The 17,367-nt window shown below is 38.4% G+C and overlaps 1 protein-coding gene across 1 annotated transcript in view; it reads right to left on the reverse strand.

Annotated features, from left to right (window-relative positions):
- dve (SATB1_N and homeodomain domain-containing protein dve) overlaps window positions 1-16,202 on the reverse strand; it is a 47,377-nt gene extending 31,175 nt beyond the window's left edge. Inside the window, exons 1-2 of the mRNA XM_018507777.1 lie at window positions 15,066-16,202; window positions 6,472-6,742 (exon numbers count right to left, since the gene is read on the reverse strand). Of these exons, the coding sequence (XP_018363279.1) occupies window positions 6,472-6,742; window positions 15,066-15,140 (346 nt within the window). The 5' untranslated portion in view covers window positions 15,141-16,202. The remainder of the gene's footprint in view (window positions 1-6,471; window positions 6,743-15,065) is intronic.
- Between the last annotated feature and the right edge of the window lie 1,165 nt (window positions 16,203-17,367).

A 17,367-nucleotide genomic window follows, 5' to 3' on the forward strand; every position in this document is an offset into this window, starting at 1 on the left:
TACGAGCCATCATCCACGGTACGCGTATGAGTGAGCGCGTACGTGTGCACGCATACGGGACAGAAAGCGGGCCGTATACGCGGCCCTGCACGGGGATTATCCGGGCTCTGTATTCGTGGGGATTATCTTTGGGCGCCGCGTGTACGTGTGCGAGCCGCGTTGTGTGTGTGCGTGGCCAAATCCTTTAGTGGCTCCGGTTTGGTTCCCTCCCTCCCTCTCTCTCCCCCTCTCTCTCTCTCTCTCTCTCTCTCTCTCTCTCTCTCCCTCTTTTGTGTATGTGTGTCAGGCACAAGGGTGCAACATATACACATACACACGTTTGCACTTGCGTCACCGAGTTTGACCGACCTGCACGTATGCGCTCGCGTTCGCGCTCGCGCGCTCGATTGCGCCAGTGTGCGTACGCGCGTACACGTGAGACTGGGATTAATCCGGGATTATTGGTCGTGTGTGCGCCGCCCGCCGTCCAAATCCAAAATCCAACGCACACAACTCAGCTAATCCTAACCCACCCCCTTTTCACCCTCTCTCGCCTGCACCTCGCCGCCCTCACCTCGCCTCGCTTCTCTCACTCTCGGCGTATCCTGTGTGTTCTCCACCGACAGTTCGGAGCGCTGTCTATAGGGTGTGCCTGAAAATTCGCGCCCGCCAGTGCCCTATTTTTGCCTATCCGCTTAAAGTACCGATTTTCGAGCGCGACGTTGATCGATATTGAAGCCGTATCGAGATTAATCAAGGATTTTTGTGAATTTACCGATCGATTTTGTCTTTAGTAAAAATAAAATATAAAATCGATCTTTGTGAAATTGTCAACGGGGTATAAATTTAGTCAGAATTTGAAGATGTCCAATCATGACGATTCAATTTTATCAAAATTTCATAGACGTTTTATTGCATCAATCAATACCTTCCGTATCTTGCGTAGTATTGTTTAAAACGAATATTTGTGATATCGGAAATATTTGTTAACAGAGAATGAAAATGTTACGTAGAAAGCTTGGGATACTTAGTTTTAAAAATTTTGAAAGAAATTTTAAAGAAATTGTAAATATCAGGATAACAATAGACGTTGGTTTACAACGTTTATATGAGACATCTATTATTATCTATTGTTATCTAAGATACCGATGACATCACGAATAATGCGCGACTCAGACACTGAAGAGATTTAATTGTAAGTGATTTTTAAGTAAGGTTTCAAGCTTTGTTGCGTCCGCAATTACATTACAATCTTCATTATTCAGATCGCGTCACGACAAATAGTTAACTCATTATGTTAAAATATGAATTATCAGAATAAAAATTTTTACTTTTAAAATTATATTTCGATTAATATTTATGTATTCAAATGTGAACAAAAGTTTGTCTCGAAATTTGTCTTAGCAGGATATTCATTAAAAGACTATTCGCTCCAAAAATTGCTAAAAAAATTATATCCGAATTAACGAAAAAAACAAAAGCTATTAAATATAAAAATGTGCACGGTACGTTTTATATACCTAGATCTCACAAAAGTAAAAATAGAAAATTAAATAAAATTATAAGATATACTTCGTAATTCCAAAAAAGAAACAATTTGTAATTTGAATGCAGCGTGAATAGTATTTTTACGGATATTACGAGAACTGCTTTACTTTGTCGATAGCCTTTGTATAGGTAAGAATCAGACTTTGTAATGTCTTGGAAGGATTTGCGTTCGGTAAGCTAAATGTAGGACAGAACTCAAATGTAAGAACAGTAAAAATGAAGATGTATATGCGCACACGCATTTCTGTACATGTGAGAAATATCCATTCGCAATATGGTCCACGATTGCTCTCTGCGAGTTATGATATCGATTTTGCCTTTGGCTTAACGCGTGGTCAGGTTGAAAGCTAGAACGTATACAGGGCGGCGATAAAAGAATCATTCCTGAATGGCGAGAGAAATGAGGGAAGATAACAGTTTTTTATGCTACAATTCATATGCATTAATATTGTTCTAAAATACACAATTTGATACAATATAAAATATTTTTGCTTATATTAAATTTTCTATTATACATATATTAGATGTTTTTGAAGCTAGTAATATTACTATTTTATTTTGTTTCAATACAATCTGATTAATCGATGCGTCTTTGTTGTATTCTATAAAGCTTTCTTATATTTTCTTCCTTTGTTATTTTTATATTCTGCTAAATAAAAATATATAATTTTATTACACGTGTGCTCACAAACAAAATATATTTCTAAGCCTTTGTAATCAAATGCGCCTTCGTGTTAAAATATTCTCCGTAATTTGTAAACTCAGTTCATACTGTGAAAAATATATGAATTCGTTAAACATTATCTCACTCATTATAACATTATTTATACTTCGTGATATCCCGGTTATTTATAAATAATAGAACGACTTCCGAAAATTAAAACGAGTTAAAACTATACTGTTTTTTTTTTTACAAGCGCAACGAAGGATAGTTACATTTGAATTAAACTGCACGCTGAATTTATACAAAGCTTCCGATCGTTTTTTGAGTTTGTAGTACGTCAAATACTCATTGTAAGTCTTTCCCAACAGAATATATTTTCTGATCGGGTTTTGCATTGCAAGTTTGGGGATTACTAAATCAAAACTTTTATGCTCCGGGAGCTGCATCGTTCTGTCCACTGACGAGAACGTAAATAGTGGGAATTCAAAGGCAGCTCGCCACAAAAGATGCTTCGTCTCTTGGGAGGGAGTATCGCGTAGGGTTAAATGGCGTAACGAGCCCGATCGTATGGCGCAAGACGCCATGGTGAATGTTCGCAGGTCGCCTAGCCGCATAGCCAGGGATTCGAATTTAATCCGGATTAGTTCGTAAGGGTCACAATATCCTCCCCTCTGACTGCACCTCGTCGCAGTTCGCCCCACCGTTCGTGCACACGGATGCGCGCATATAGACGTCCAGGTAAATCCGTACGGAACACACGCGGACGATTATCCTAATTCCGAGCTGACGCTTACGGCTCGCGGACTAAAAGGGGACAAACGATCTCATCCTTCCAGCTCATCTTTGATGTATGCCGACGCGAAATCACTTCTCGATAAAAAAAAAAAAACGACGCCGGCTCTCTTATTTTTGGATGTATTTATTTCTAATTTCTTGTACAAAGAATTTTTATAAAATTAAGAAACTAACGTTATTGTAATTATTAAAAATTGTATAATCTATTTATGCGAACCAGTTTTCAAAATTTAATGTTATTGCATTATACAACAATAAAAATTATATTAAATACAATATTTAAAATCTGTCGCTTACTGAACGTTTCAGCGTTGGAAATAAGTCTCGACTAAGGAAAGGTGAAGATAAGAACTGTGTGAGAAATGTAGAAAAGGGGAGCAGAGAGAGGGAAAGATTAACTGTGACGCACGGAGATTTAAGGAGGATCCTCGAGATCCGTAGATTTAGGAAGTGCGTGCTTCTGTCCACCCGCATCCCCCATCGCATCGTACCACCCTTTTCTCCTCGTCTAGGTCGGGGCTGGAAAAGCAAATATGTACTCTAGCTCCCTGCATTCCTGCACGCCTTCGAAATGCCGAAGTACAGAATATCTACCCCTCGCCCCTACTCTCTTAAGAACACTTAAACCGATTCCTTCCTGAAAGTTAGCCTGAGAAAAGAATCGCAGGACACAATTGACAACTTAATATGATATACGATACAATTTCTTCTCTCCCTTTCTTGGATCTTTTTTCGTAGCGATTTTTATTGCGTGAAAGAATCAAGCAAATGATAAAAATAGAGAAACATATAAATATATATATTTAATGGAAAGTCTTATAAATGATAGATTAGACAAATATTTAATTACAGTCATTTCTTTGATTTTGTATGCATACTGCGATTGACGTTCTCTACTCTAAGCAACTTTGTCTATATTTTGCGGAAAACTACATACGTAAAAAGATACTAGGTATTACACTGAAAAAAAGATTGGCTGCTGTGCAGCAAATTAGAAGGTAAAATATGGCATAGTATTTTTAATTGGCTGCAGCAGCCAATTTTTGGTTAGCCTATCTGCAATGTCAGTATAAGATTCCGATAGGCTAACGCAACCAAAAATTGACTGCTGCAACCAATTAAAAATGCTATTCCATATTTTACCATCTAATTTGCTGCAGCAGCCAATCTTTTTTTTTTCAATGTGTTAATATTTTATTTTTAAAACAAAAAGGGGTCTAAATTTAAAAAAAATATTTTAAAAATAGTAAGTTAGATTATTATCGAGCATTAAATAAAATTAAGTAGATTTACAAACACACACATATATATATATATATATATGTTTCTATCAAAATTTGGAGATAAGATAATTCAATAATAATTTAAATTCAAGAAAATATGTTTAATTAATTTGCTGTCGGATGTGTCATTTAACAATAAATGTGCCGTAAATGTGTGTGTGTGTTTGCTATGTTTATATATTTAATTCTTTCCTTAAATGTTGCCATCTACGAATTTTAGTGTCGTGTAAAATTAGAATACTAAGTATCACGGGCTCCGTTTATACAGCGTTTAATTCTCATTGCAAACGGACGCGTGTAAATTGTTTCCACCGCATTATCGAGGATCAAGGAAATTCCGCCGATAGTCTATCTCGTTTACGAGCTTTAACGATCCCTCTCGCGCGACCTCCATCGAGTACGTACGTCTTCGTCATTCTCAACGGAAGCGGACTTTATGACGCGACATGGCAACCGAGTTTCTGGATTGCCTCGAATAAAAGTGGAGCATTTCGAGCAGACTCTTTGTATTATTTGCAATATTATTGAACAACCTTTCGCAATAGATAAATAAATGATGATAACATTCGAACACTAGCATTATCTATAAATTACTAATTATAATATGTATTACTTCTACCATAAGTAGAGTTTTTTATTAAATGTGTGTTATCCCTTTTCTAAATGGATATTATTAAAAACACAACAATTTTATTTGAAAGGCTTATACCACGAACGCAAGATAACGGTAGCGAAATTTAAATTTGATTAATGTTTAATACATAGTGATAATAAACGTTTCGATCATAAATTAGACCTTCTTCAGTATTAATAATTTTTAAAAACAAAGAGAACTTAAAATTCGCAATTCTATCAATTCACCTAGCATGTTAAATTTTTTATTTAAACCGTTGAGCTTATATTATTCATAATAAATTACAATATCTTTCTAATCAACGCAACAATTTATACGAAATTAATTCAAAAACATTGTAGTCATACGACAATCGATTTCATGCTTTACAGAACCAATGTATTTGTCTCTTAAGTCACATCGTCACAAATATTTGTCTTGCATAGAGTTGCCAAATTCTAATAAATTAAATAAAATAATCGGTCATAAACTTACATATTATAATTTGAACAACAACTAGCAATGTAATATCGTACCTGTGCAATCATGTCAATCGTATTAAAAGTCAATTTTATCCTTCAATTTTAATATTTAACAATCAAACACAAAGTTTCAAAAATCTAATGTAAAGCAAATTTGAATTAATAAAACGGAAAAAAGAAAAAAAATAAATGAAATTAATAACACTTAAACGTATCTGTGTTCAATTATTTCACAACAAATTTTAGTATCATTAATGCATGGATCACAAATTTCACGCAATAAAATTCCAATGTATATCTGATAATTCAGGATAACATACTGTACCATACAAATGGAGAGGACGAACTGCATTTGTTCTTGGATATTATTAAGTTGGACAAACAATATTATATAATTTTGGAGTAAAAAAAAAATAAAATCGAGAACATGAAATGATTCAAACTTAAAACGTATCGTTTTCCCCTTTGCTCTCTTATTTATTACACAAGAGCTATATCGGCCTTCGCCGGACGTGAGACGGTGACGGCGATTAACGCCGCTTCCGTTCGTATAGAATGCATTAATGACATCGGTGCATCGTTACCGTGTTTTCCTCATCGCCGTCACATGAGTTATCCCGCAACCGAGTTACGCGTACGTTGTAAAGACGTTAAAGCTGTTTTCGCACGGCCCGATCTTTCGTAAACGGTGACTTAATTCGCCCGGCAAATCGACGATTTACGACCGCGGGAACCCTGCACAAGCCGCCACACCCGAGATGCAACCCAAGGTAATGGGGTGTGTACAGATGCACTCGCGTAGGGACAAGACGGTGAGGAACGGTACGATACGAAATACAAGAGTTCAAATACGTTCAAATAACCGTATAGAACTTCTTCATTATTATATTATTTTGCGATATTCTTAAATTAAGAAATTCATCAAAATTATTTAAAATATATTTCTAACATATTATAAAATAGTATCAACTTTGAATTTAATAATTTTCATCAAACTTTGTCAAAATAAAATATATATAATTGCTATATATGCTTAGTATTTTTAATAAATCATTATTTATCATTATTAAACGGATAATGAAATATAAACGAAAAAGAAATATTTACCTGTACTGGAAGCGGATTTGCTGAGATCGAAGCCTTCCTGCTTGGGACTGGCGTTGATTTCTTGCTTTGGGTGCTGATTGTGCGCAGAGAACGGTGTCTGGGGTGTACTGAGAGGTGTTTGCGATTGCAACGGATGTACCGATGGGTGCTGAGGTGCGTTCTGCGGCTGAGACTGCTGGGACTGATGAGACTGAGGACTCCTCGGTAACGAGGACACGCTGCTCGGTCTCGATGGTGGCGAGGCTTTGTGCGTCAATGCCAACGCTTGGCTCTGCAATCACGAGAGGATATTTATTTTTTTTTTTAAATTTATTTTGAATAATAAATATAATTTCCACGCGATAATGGATGATAATGTCTATGTACGATTACTGCCGTATACATTTATGTCGGAATGCGACACATTTATTTTGTCAAAGAGGAGAAACGAGGAAAAGTGATCTGATCTATTGAAGATGAGAATATTATACAAAGAAATTCGATAAGCTCTACATTATAAAATATAAGAATCTTTTTATGTATCGAGAGGACGCGAAAGAAAGTTTAATACTGGGAAGCATGATATGTACATTTTTACGCTTATTACTCAGGCAACAAGTTCTTCCCCAGCTTCTGTATTGTCCCTGGCAAAGTTTCACAGCGAAAATATTTTCTGCGTACAAGAGCACGTTATGTAAATTATTGTGATGTTTATTTCATCGCTCGTTTGTGTATAATCCAGCGAGAGTGCGGTAATCGCCGCGGGGTAATACAAATCCTTTGCTGTCCTTAATCTCTGAAGATAAAATTTCCTGGCACATCATGCTTCTAACGGTCGCATGACTTTTTTACGGAAACGATTACCTATTACAAAAATTTCTACGTAGCTCCTATTAATCTTTAAAATATAAAAAGTATTATCATAAATCATCGTTGTATATACATAAATCATATTATTTGTCCGTATCATCTTAATATTCACAAGTTCAAAATTTTATAAATTGATTTTTAATATATTACACGAATTAAATGTAATGTTGTATCCTTGCTAAAACGCGCTCGCGCGCGATAAAGGATTGCCTCGAATCTGCTTGTAAAAAGAAAAAAAGAGATAACTCGCGCGCGAATTAACTATGCACGATTGGAGGCAATCTAACGATTAAAAAAGCCTTCGGCGGCAATTCACGGTGGGAGTGTCGCCTAAACGCGGTCAAATCTACGACGTTTCGGTCGGGCCGAGCGAGCCGGATGATCTAAGCGTCGTCGACGATGAAATCTGAGCACGTGCTCAATTCCGAGCGGCGACCAGGCTAAGGCATAAGCGCGGACTTAGATTTATGTATGAGTGAACTGAACTTAACACTAACGGCTAAGCCGTCCACGGTGTCAACTGGGGTCAACTGGGCCCAGAATGCGACAATCCTACACCACCGCAACCGCTGCCGCTGCCGCCGCTGTCGCCGCCGCCGCCGATGTGCAAAATGCACCGCGGAGCGATGATTTTCGTCTGGAAACTGGATCGTCGATGACGCCTCCGTGGAATACGGAGCGTCAAGCTGTGGAATACAGAACGAGCCGAGATACGAGGCGACGTTTAACCCTCCATGATCCTTCGCGACTTCCTGCCGCGTTCGTGTTTGCTCGCAATCAGCAATTTTCGCGAGTATTTAGTCTCCTTATTTAATTACAAAATTATGAAATTTAATCTGTCGGCACTCACGCGCGCATCACACAAGGCAATCTTGAAAAATCGACGATGAGCATCGTATTAATTGCTCCTCGAAAATGACCATCCCGGTTCTTAACCGAACAGATTGCACGAAACTTATCGTCTTTTTATATTTATGTAAATTAATTCTATCAAGTCGCAATTAAACTTTAATTTTTCTCATTCTTTCTGAGTAATGAATCTTTTACTCGCATATCTTTATTCGTAGGAAATATTAAGACAAAAATATATACATAATCAATCATTGAAATCAAATTAAACAAAAGAAAGAGAAGAATTTCTTCTTCCATCTATAGGTTTTAATATCTTTGTACATCGCTTCTCTCATCGATCTAACGATCGGCTGCAAAGGATCGACCGGATGATTTTTTCGCTTGCCCGGACTGTACCGAGGTACCAGCTACTGTTTCGGGAGCTCTTCGAGGTATGCACTCGCAAAAAACACGTCAGACCGCTGAAGACCCGGGCCTGGAACGGGAGTGAGCGAGAAGAAGATGATGAAGAAGAGGAAGGAGGTGGCGAAGAAGGGAGCGGAGAAGCGGGATGCCTGAAGGTGCCGAAGAGAGCGAGAAAGAGAGATAAGGGCCAGCCGGCATCATTGATGGAAGAGAGACGAGAGCGGGAGCGACGGGCCCCGAGGGTCCACGTGAATTGGAAGAGGACAGAGAGGATCCCCGGATCCACGGCTTCCACGCGAGGAATGAAGACGAACGCGAGACCGAAAGCGGGAGCGTGTAAGAAGGGGCAACAGGTGGATGGGGTTAGCGGCTTATCCAGCTAACGCCCCAAGTGATATCGCGGTAACTCTGCTGTGACGTGCGAGGGGTTACGACGTTGTTGTCGTAAAATCAGGAATTTCGGTTCGTTCATCGATCCGGCTTTCGCCGTGTTTGAGAATTCACTTCGGCCTCCCGTGGAATCGGGAATCGCGCTGGGAAGGCGTCAGGTCCAAGAAACGTCCGGCGCGAGAAACACCTCTGAAAATTCGCTCACTTGAGAGATAAAAATTGCTTCTTATTAGATGTCATTAATTGCGCGGTAATTAATATGATAAAAAGTTAACCAGATCAATATAAATGATTTAGCTAGATAGATGAAATTGAAGTAAAGTTGGCAGAGCCAAATAAAAAGTTTGTAATAATATCACTCATAATAATTGCCGAAATATTTTTTTGCTTCATGTTAAGTAATCGCCTCATTAAATATTAGTAAAACAAGAATGATTGCTCAAGTTGAATGAGAGAAATATATAATAAAATTAAAGTACATCCGTCGTACTACTCGCAAAATATCGTCAACGCAAAAGACAACAAATGCTGCGGGGATTCGTCCAATTTGTGCGAGCCAGCGTGAATTTAAACAAACGTACTCTTCTCCCGTGTCCTAATTGTGTGTGTGACGACAGTAAAAATGGCAAAGTAAATAATTAAACGTAAAGCGCAAACGCGATATCGCAATGCGCCACGAACGACGAGTTCGGCAGGCGGTTTATCAACGGATCAGCTTATCTACCGGGTGTAACGGAGATACGCAGCGATGGCGTTTCCTGCTAGTGTTTCCCGTTAATGCGATAACCTTAATCGTTGACCGTGCACAGGATTCTCGTGGACCTGCGAGAGATTCTGAACGGAATTAACCGCGACGGAACAGTGGCGGAATCATCGCGCGCGCGTTTCGGATCGTCCGCACAAACGAACTTACGTAAGACCGAATGTCACGATGACAATCTTTAATGTTTGATCAATTGAACGCGTGGTCCTTTTCGGAGTATGTCTTACGTCAGCGGCATCGTTCCTCATGTGGCCAATTCTATTCATCGAAATAAAAAAAGAAAAAGAGGGAACACTCGTGACGATATCGCCTCTTTGCACGAGGATCCTTTCTTCTCGTCTCGTCACAATTTCTACGACGATGTTCGATGCGCGTGAATTATCAGCGCTTGTCTCGCTTGTCTTTATATTAATTCTACGAATGCTGCATTAACGCGCGTCATGAAAAATCGCGCTTCACGCCGTGAGCGATACGTTGCAGCGTTCTCGGAGGATATGAGATCAGTTTAGGATATGAGTTCATTGTAGCTGCATTTTCAAACGGAAATAATGGAAATAATTCAGATAGCTACCGATTTAAAATTCTTTCAAAATCTGTCATTTTATGATCGAAAAATCAAAACTTTGGTTTCGAAATAAAGAGAGAATTTTATTCATTCACCTTTGAGATTTATTGCGATCTGCAATAATGTTTTTTATTGATCCAAGAGATTTTTATTAAAGAGATAATAATCAATCTGACAATTGGCTAGTGTAGTGTTGGCTCCTCTTTCTCTTATGAATTTCCTACATTATTTTTACTACTAAATTCTTGCATTTCACTTTGGATTATCCAATCCATTAGTGACTGTTTGTATGAAATAGGAATGTGAAATAGGAAATTACGTTCGACATATCTACGATTAATTTTGAGTATTAAAATTATACTATAATCTTAGTTGCGCGCTCTATTCTCATTTGCCTAAATTTTTACTATTCTTAAAAAACTTTGTGAAATTCTATAAAACTTAATGAAAATTAGATAATATTGATATAATCGTTTTATAATTGTTAAAGATTCCATGAAATTCCGATTACGAAGATAAACTGTTTCTGGAATATGCTTTTACAGAACATTGAAAAGCACTCGTCGTCTTCTAATCTCCGATCGATACAATAACATGCAGCACTGTGTACTAATAACAATTCGTAAATTGCACTTAACAAATTTTAAAACGATTCATTATCTGTTTTAGAGCGCGTGATAACTTCGCTATCTTTTGGCGGTCATCACGCGAAATGGAATTAAATGTGGCATCCATATTAATCTGCAACATTCTAATCACGTTTATCGAAATATCGAGCCGGCGATATCCCCGAACGATAATTGGATGTCTCTTTGTGATAGATAATCCGCGGATTGATGCGTTTGCGATCGTGTTACGTAAATTGTTGCCGACTGTAGTGTCAGTGTACTTCGTTCCTAAGTGCAAAATATGGTAGAGCTGAAGATTAGAAAGCAATAGATAGCATCTTGCACCAGCAATGATCGCTGATTTCGAGGGTTTATACTAGAGAAAGCAGTGAGAATGCAAGTATTTCAAAATTACAGTTTAATTAACCATATAGATAATTAGTATATTTTTAATATTAACACATGAGAAAATATATTTATAAATACATTTCAAATTTAGTAGCAAAATATTTATATAATTTTAATATTGTAAAATAAAAATATAATGCTTTTTTATAACGATTTATACTGAATATAATATAACTCGATTTCTGAAATTTCTTTTTCTCCTAAAAGATATCATTTATTACACAAATCTTCGTGGAGTAATTGTTGCAACGCATTCTAGTTAAAAAAAAAGAATACGATGTGGAACGCGCGTGCTCTATATAATAAAGTTACCCGACACGAAACTGTTCGCATCGCCGTAACCAATTTTCCCTCACAAAATATTCACTGAGAAAACAAAAGATCGTGTCTGCGGCATAAAAAGGCAACGCAAAAGGCCTACAGAGAGAGGACCGCGAGCTCTACCTGCGTTTGATATATCGGCTTCGGTGGCCGGATAGATGGATTACAATCATTCCGGGAGCTGGGGTGGTCAAATACCGTGACCATGCGTGTTTCAAACGTATCCTCGTGCACGCACACGTAGATATGTACGACGCACTTTCGAGTACACACGTGGCGGCCCGTGCGTGCACGAGCAGTCCTGCGTGCAACGCGCCGCAACGCGCGCTGCAAGGACGCGTTTTCAAGTGCCAGAATGCAGGGAGGTGCGTCGCGGCAGCGTGAAAATTTTACATCGCGAGCTCTCTCTCTCTTCACTGACGTTTCTCTGCTGTGCAATATCGCGAGCTCGCACGGCTCTGTTACGTTTATTAAACGTTTATTAAGCGTCATAGATCTACCTATAATATATCGATAGCGCGACAGAAAATTTAATTAACTTTGCAACGCCGCCGCGCCTATCCCTCTTTTTATTTCTTCCCTCGCGTGCGATCATTATGCTCGAGTTTCGCGATCGCCACGTCGCTTTGTTGCTGTTACAATTGCTGTTATTTACTCATATTAGTTTGCTCCTTTGACGGTGTAATTTAAATAACTATAATGCAAATTATGAAGATTGAATTTAGAATTTTTACACATCCTGTAATCCACGTTAGTGTATTGTCCTTGCGTTTTCACAAGAACAAACTACAAAATGAGTCTTCGTACATTAATACCGCAAGTATGAAGGCAGAGCTTCATGTATTTGACAGCATTATAGGATTATCCTCGGTCTCTGACTTCTTTTCTGAAAAACATCTGCATGGATAAATGCATCTCTCGAGGTGCTTCCATATATAAGTTACATGGATATTCTCTCTTTTAAAATATTTAATCTGTGCTTTGTTACAATGAAAATAAAATGTACATAACCCTTTTGACAAAATGATCCACGTCATATAATTCATGCGTGATAAATTGATAATTTTCTCAAATAAATGATGCATATTGTGTAATATTCTAATAGTATCATAACTGTGATAATATAAAGGTGACCTGTACGTACACTACTATGAATATTATCGATAATACTGATCGTATAAAGTTGTAAAAATATTAAAAATATTGACGCATACTGTCAATATTAGTAATCGATATTATTGATCGCATAGGGTCACCTTTAGAAACGTGTTGCACCTGTGATATATTTACATAGATAGGATAGAAGTGCACTAATAAATAAAGAAAGAGAGACAAGAGTGGAGCAATAAACCAAAGTATAAGAGTGAGAAAAATATGAGTAGATAAGTAAAGCAGGAATATTTGTAAACTAAATCCCCTTCTTGGGTTTGAAAATACTGAAGAGAATAAATTCTATTCTATATATTCCAACAAAAATATCGTTTCTGCCGAGAAACTTATGATTGATCAACCTCCAAAAATGTTTGTAATTGTGTTCTAATATTTTTTGTAACGGTCAAAAACGTAAGTAGAACATGGGATTTCGTAAACCAGAACGTGTTAAATATTATCGTGATAATTTTACATTAATCAGTCTATTACAAGAATGAATGTAAACGGATTTTGACGAACGTATTCGTAGCGTGTTTTATTGATAATTTTTCGATAGCCATGGTGAACCAAAGGCGGGCATGGATCGAGAGATCGAGCGGTCAATGGAGACATGCGGTCTTATTCCGTTGAATGCCAGAACATGAACATGGTCGTGGCACAGGAAGAAGGCAGGGGCACATCCGTATCGTGGTCAGAACCCGTGACCCCCCGATACGTACATACACGTGTAAACGTACGCGCGTTCGTCCGCACAGCATACACGCGAGCCGCGGCTTTGCCAAGGATTATCCCCCGTCCTACGGTTGCCCTCGGCTTTCATTGTGAGATCGCGAAGCGTCGGATATACGCGTTGGATCTGAATTTGGTACGCGATTTTTGATGCGAAGAATCGAGTCTCCTAATTCCGAGCGAGTGCTCGCGCTGCGTTTAAACGGATAATTATTTCCTTCCCAAGCGATCATATGTCTGATAAATAACGTGTTTTTTTCTTTTCGATGCTGCATAGATTACGTGAATGTTTACCTAAACTTCACCTAATTACACCTGCTCTATATATTTTATTTTAACTTAAAACAATGCGCATCTAGAAAGATGAAATTTTAAGATAAGAAGACTTGCGTGCGAGAAAATGAAAATTTTCGTTCGAATTTATCACATTTTTTTTAATACATAATGTTACAAGTTTATTATTTTTTAAACGATTACGCGATGTAGAAACGACGCCTTGTTTATTTATTTTAGGTACTGAGATAATCGCGCATTACACGTGGAGTAGCCAGCCGCTTTGAGATGCGAAAGAATGTGCCAAATTGATGACGAAGAATTAAGCGGACTGAAAGCGCGTCCAGAGAGAGAAAGAGAGGGGTGCAAGAAGCGATAGGGTGGCCAATTGGCTGTGTAATGTCAGAAAGGGGTTGCTTCTCGCCCCTCGTACTCGCTAACATTGAGTATAGACGCTGCGTTATTTTTATAAGTTCGGCAGACCGAACGCCGAAAACGATGACGCTATAGCACGCTAATCCACGACGTAAACCATTTTATCGGAATTTTATATTCCTTGTCAAATTAAGGTCACGTATTTTCGATATAGCTGTACTTTTTTTATTGGCCTCTCATATATTAAAAGCATTTTTATGATTTTTCGGCATGTACATGGAAAGGACGTTTTTGCTGAAGTATCTGAAAATTTACAATTAGTTACAAAATAATTATGTAAAACGTATAAACAACACTGATGATAATGCTGCAAAAAGTTTTAACATTTTAATAACCTGTTTTAAAGATTCATTTTTGATGGTTCAAACAAAACAAACAAAATTATTTTTAGATCTATATCTAGCTAAATTTTTAGATACTTTAGCAAAACCATTATGTCTGTGTGAATAAAAAAAGATTTTAAATGATCCTAATCGATAAATTAATGATCTGCATAGAATTCAATTACGCTTTAATCTGTTAATAAAAAGCTTTATTATTTTAAAAAACTAAATTATTAGAAATTGAAATACTTGTTCTATTTTTTCTTTATCTGTTACATTTATTCTAAAAAAAGAAATATATTCCATTTTAAATTGTACATCCATGTGTTTTTCCGATTAATATTATTCTTAAATAAGCGTAATATTTTTCACATTCTAATAAATTATTTTAACATATTTTTCTTTTTTATGACAAATTTTTCCAATTTTGTTTACAGAAAAATATTTATACAATCGCATTATTGATTGTGTTTTGCGTACAATATTTCATCCAGGCTGAAAAAAAAAAAATAAAAGATTACCTGTACTTGATCCGTCTTCGTGTTAGCAGCCATCCATGCCTCTACAAAGGTGTCCATTGCGCTCTGAAAATCCATTCCCTCCTGGGGCCTCAATAATTCTCCTGGGCCTCGGAAGTCGCCGCCATTCGTGACATATCGCGTTGTACTCGGATTCTCACAAACTCATAGCGTCAATTTTAGTCCTGGCACTTATCAATTAAGAGTCGAATGTGATCGAAAAGTTGACAGGTTTTTAAAGCCGAATGTCAGTCTTTCTTGTCTTCTAAACGTCACTTGGAGCACCTTGTCTACGATAAATATTGATAATCGCGCAAATGACATAAAATTTATTTACAATCGAAATCACAGACGTGCATGAAATGTCCGCTTATTTACGTAGGAGGTTCTTACTATTACAAGTTCTTAATTTCTAGCTACTGTATGCTAATGATAAACGCGTGGGTGATCATTTTTTTTTTATATTGAAACGATTTACACACCTATGATCACTATCGTCTGTTCTAATTTTGCTTAGGTTAGATTGAAATATTAAATATATGATTAAACTGCGCGTACCTCTGACTAGACTGCGGAAAATCACACACGTGCTCGTAACTCATTACGATAAGTATCGTCTCGGAGTAAAATCGGAGTAAATAGAGCGATCTACAGTCTCGTCCCGTTTCCTGATCACCAATCGGCACGTCAGTCTATTCAGAACGTCACGTACACAATTCTAAACGCCAATATCGATCGTAGTCTCTCAATCATCGATCACAAGATCAAGTCAACCAATCATCTGCCTGAGAAGGCCGCGAGGCACTGTTTCGGCGCGCGTGGGTTGTCACCAGTCGCATCAATACCAAACATGTGCTTAGCTCTGAGTGCTCCGAAAACTCGAACTCGATCGAGTTTGATTTGATTTCTTGGATTTCTTCGGACGTTTCTCGTCGTGGAGCCTCTTTGGAGTGACTCGGGTATCACGATCGCATTCACGTCATCGGTCCCTCTCGTCGTGAGTGTACCTCTGGAAATCGCGTACGATCGCCAAGCACCAACGGAATGTCATTCGCGCCGCCGAGGACGGGCGCACGGTCCGCGAGGACAACACACGTTCGCAGGGAACGGCGTTCGAGCCGCGACTGTGCGCGTCGAGGCGTCGCGGCGCTCGATCTGCTGCCCCTACGACGCCCTACCCGCGAGCGCGCCGTCAGTATCAACCCCACCACCCGGTCGTATCGCCACCACTGCCACCACCACCACCTCCATCGCCCACCGCGATACCGTCGTCTCGCGTCTACCGATATCGCGCGGCCGAGGGCCTCCTCTGGTCCTCACTCGGCTGCTGGTTCACCCTCTCGCTCGCCGACTCCTCCGGAACCCACCTTCGTCGTACCCCGCACAGCCTGAGATCCCGTCCTTTCGTTCTCGTTCCCTCTTATCCTCCCCCGATTTCGCTACGAAGCTTCCTCGCTCCGGATAAGGCGTCGTCCCTCTCGCGCTTTATCATTTCCTTCTCCTTCGTCTTTGTTCGTCGCGTTAAGTTCCTTTTCGATCACATTCTCGTCTGTTTTTGCGCCTTTTAATATTGTCACATTAATATTACAATTGTAACACGTCTTTAATTGATAAAATTGCCATTTATTAAAATCCATAAACAAAATTGCAAATTTTCCTGAAATCTATGAATATTTTCTTCTTCTTTGGAATCTTCTTTCACACTTGTAATCTTTGTAGTCGCTTACTTAAATTAGTTTTGTAGCTTGTTTTTTTTTCTTCGTTAATCCATTTTATATTCTACTTTCCTCAATAATGTCGTATTTCTTTCAATTTGCTGAAAAGAATTTTCTCCTTCATAAACTACTGATTTTTTCCCCATCCAATTTCTTGCTCATATTCATATTTGTTCGTCGCGCCATGAAAGATTCGCTCTCTCATCCCATCTCATCTCCTTTTTTTTCGAAATCTTTCTCCGTCGAATTCGATTCTCACCCACCCTTTTCTCTGCACTTCAGCACCCCCACCAAGAACCTATTCCAGGGGTGTGTCTAAAGATAACGTGCACATACACCTGTTCACCTGCGACACATTCTCTGCGAGAGTAGGTATACGCGACTGCCGATGACCGAGCTTAAGTGAAGAAACATGAAGCGATATCTATGCCATCGCGTCGATTTTTTCCGCGATCGCAATTGCGAACCATTAAAACAAAAATTTTTACATCCGCGGGAATTTATAGGTATGAAACGAGTTTTCGAATCAGCTTTTAAAAACTCTTTACTTTGAATTATTGAAACTTGAAATAATAACTATACGTTAAATA

This window comes from Trachymyrmex cornetzi, unplaced genomic scaffold (genome assembly GCF_001594075.2).
Source record: "Trachymyrmex cornetzi isolate Tcor2-1 unplaced genomic scaffold, Tcor1.1 scaffold248, whole genome shotgun sequence".
In the NCBI taxonomy this organism is placed as follows: Eukaryota; Metazoa; Arthropoda; class Insecta; order Hymenoptera; family Formicidae; genus Trachymyrmex; species Trachymyrmex cornetzi.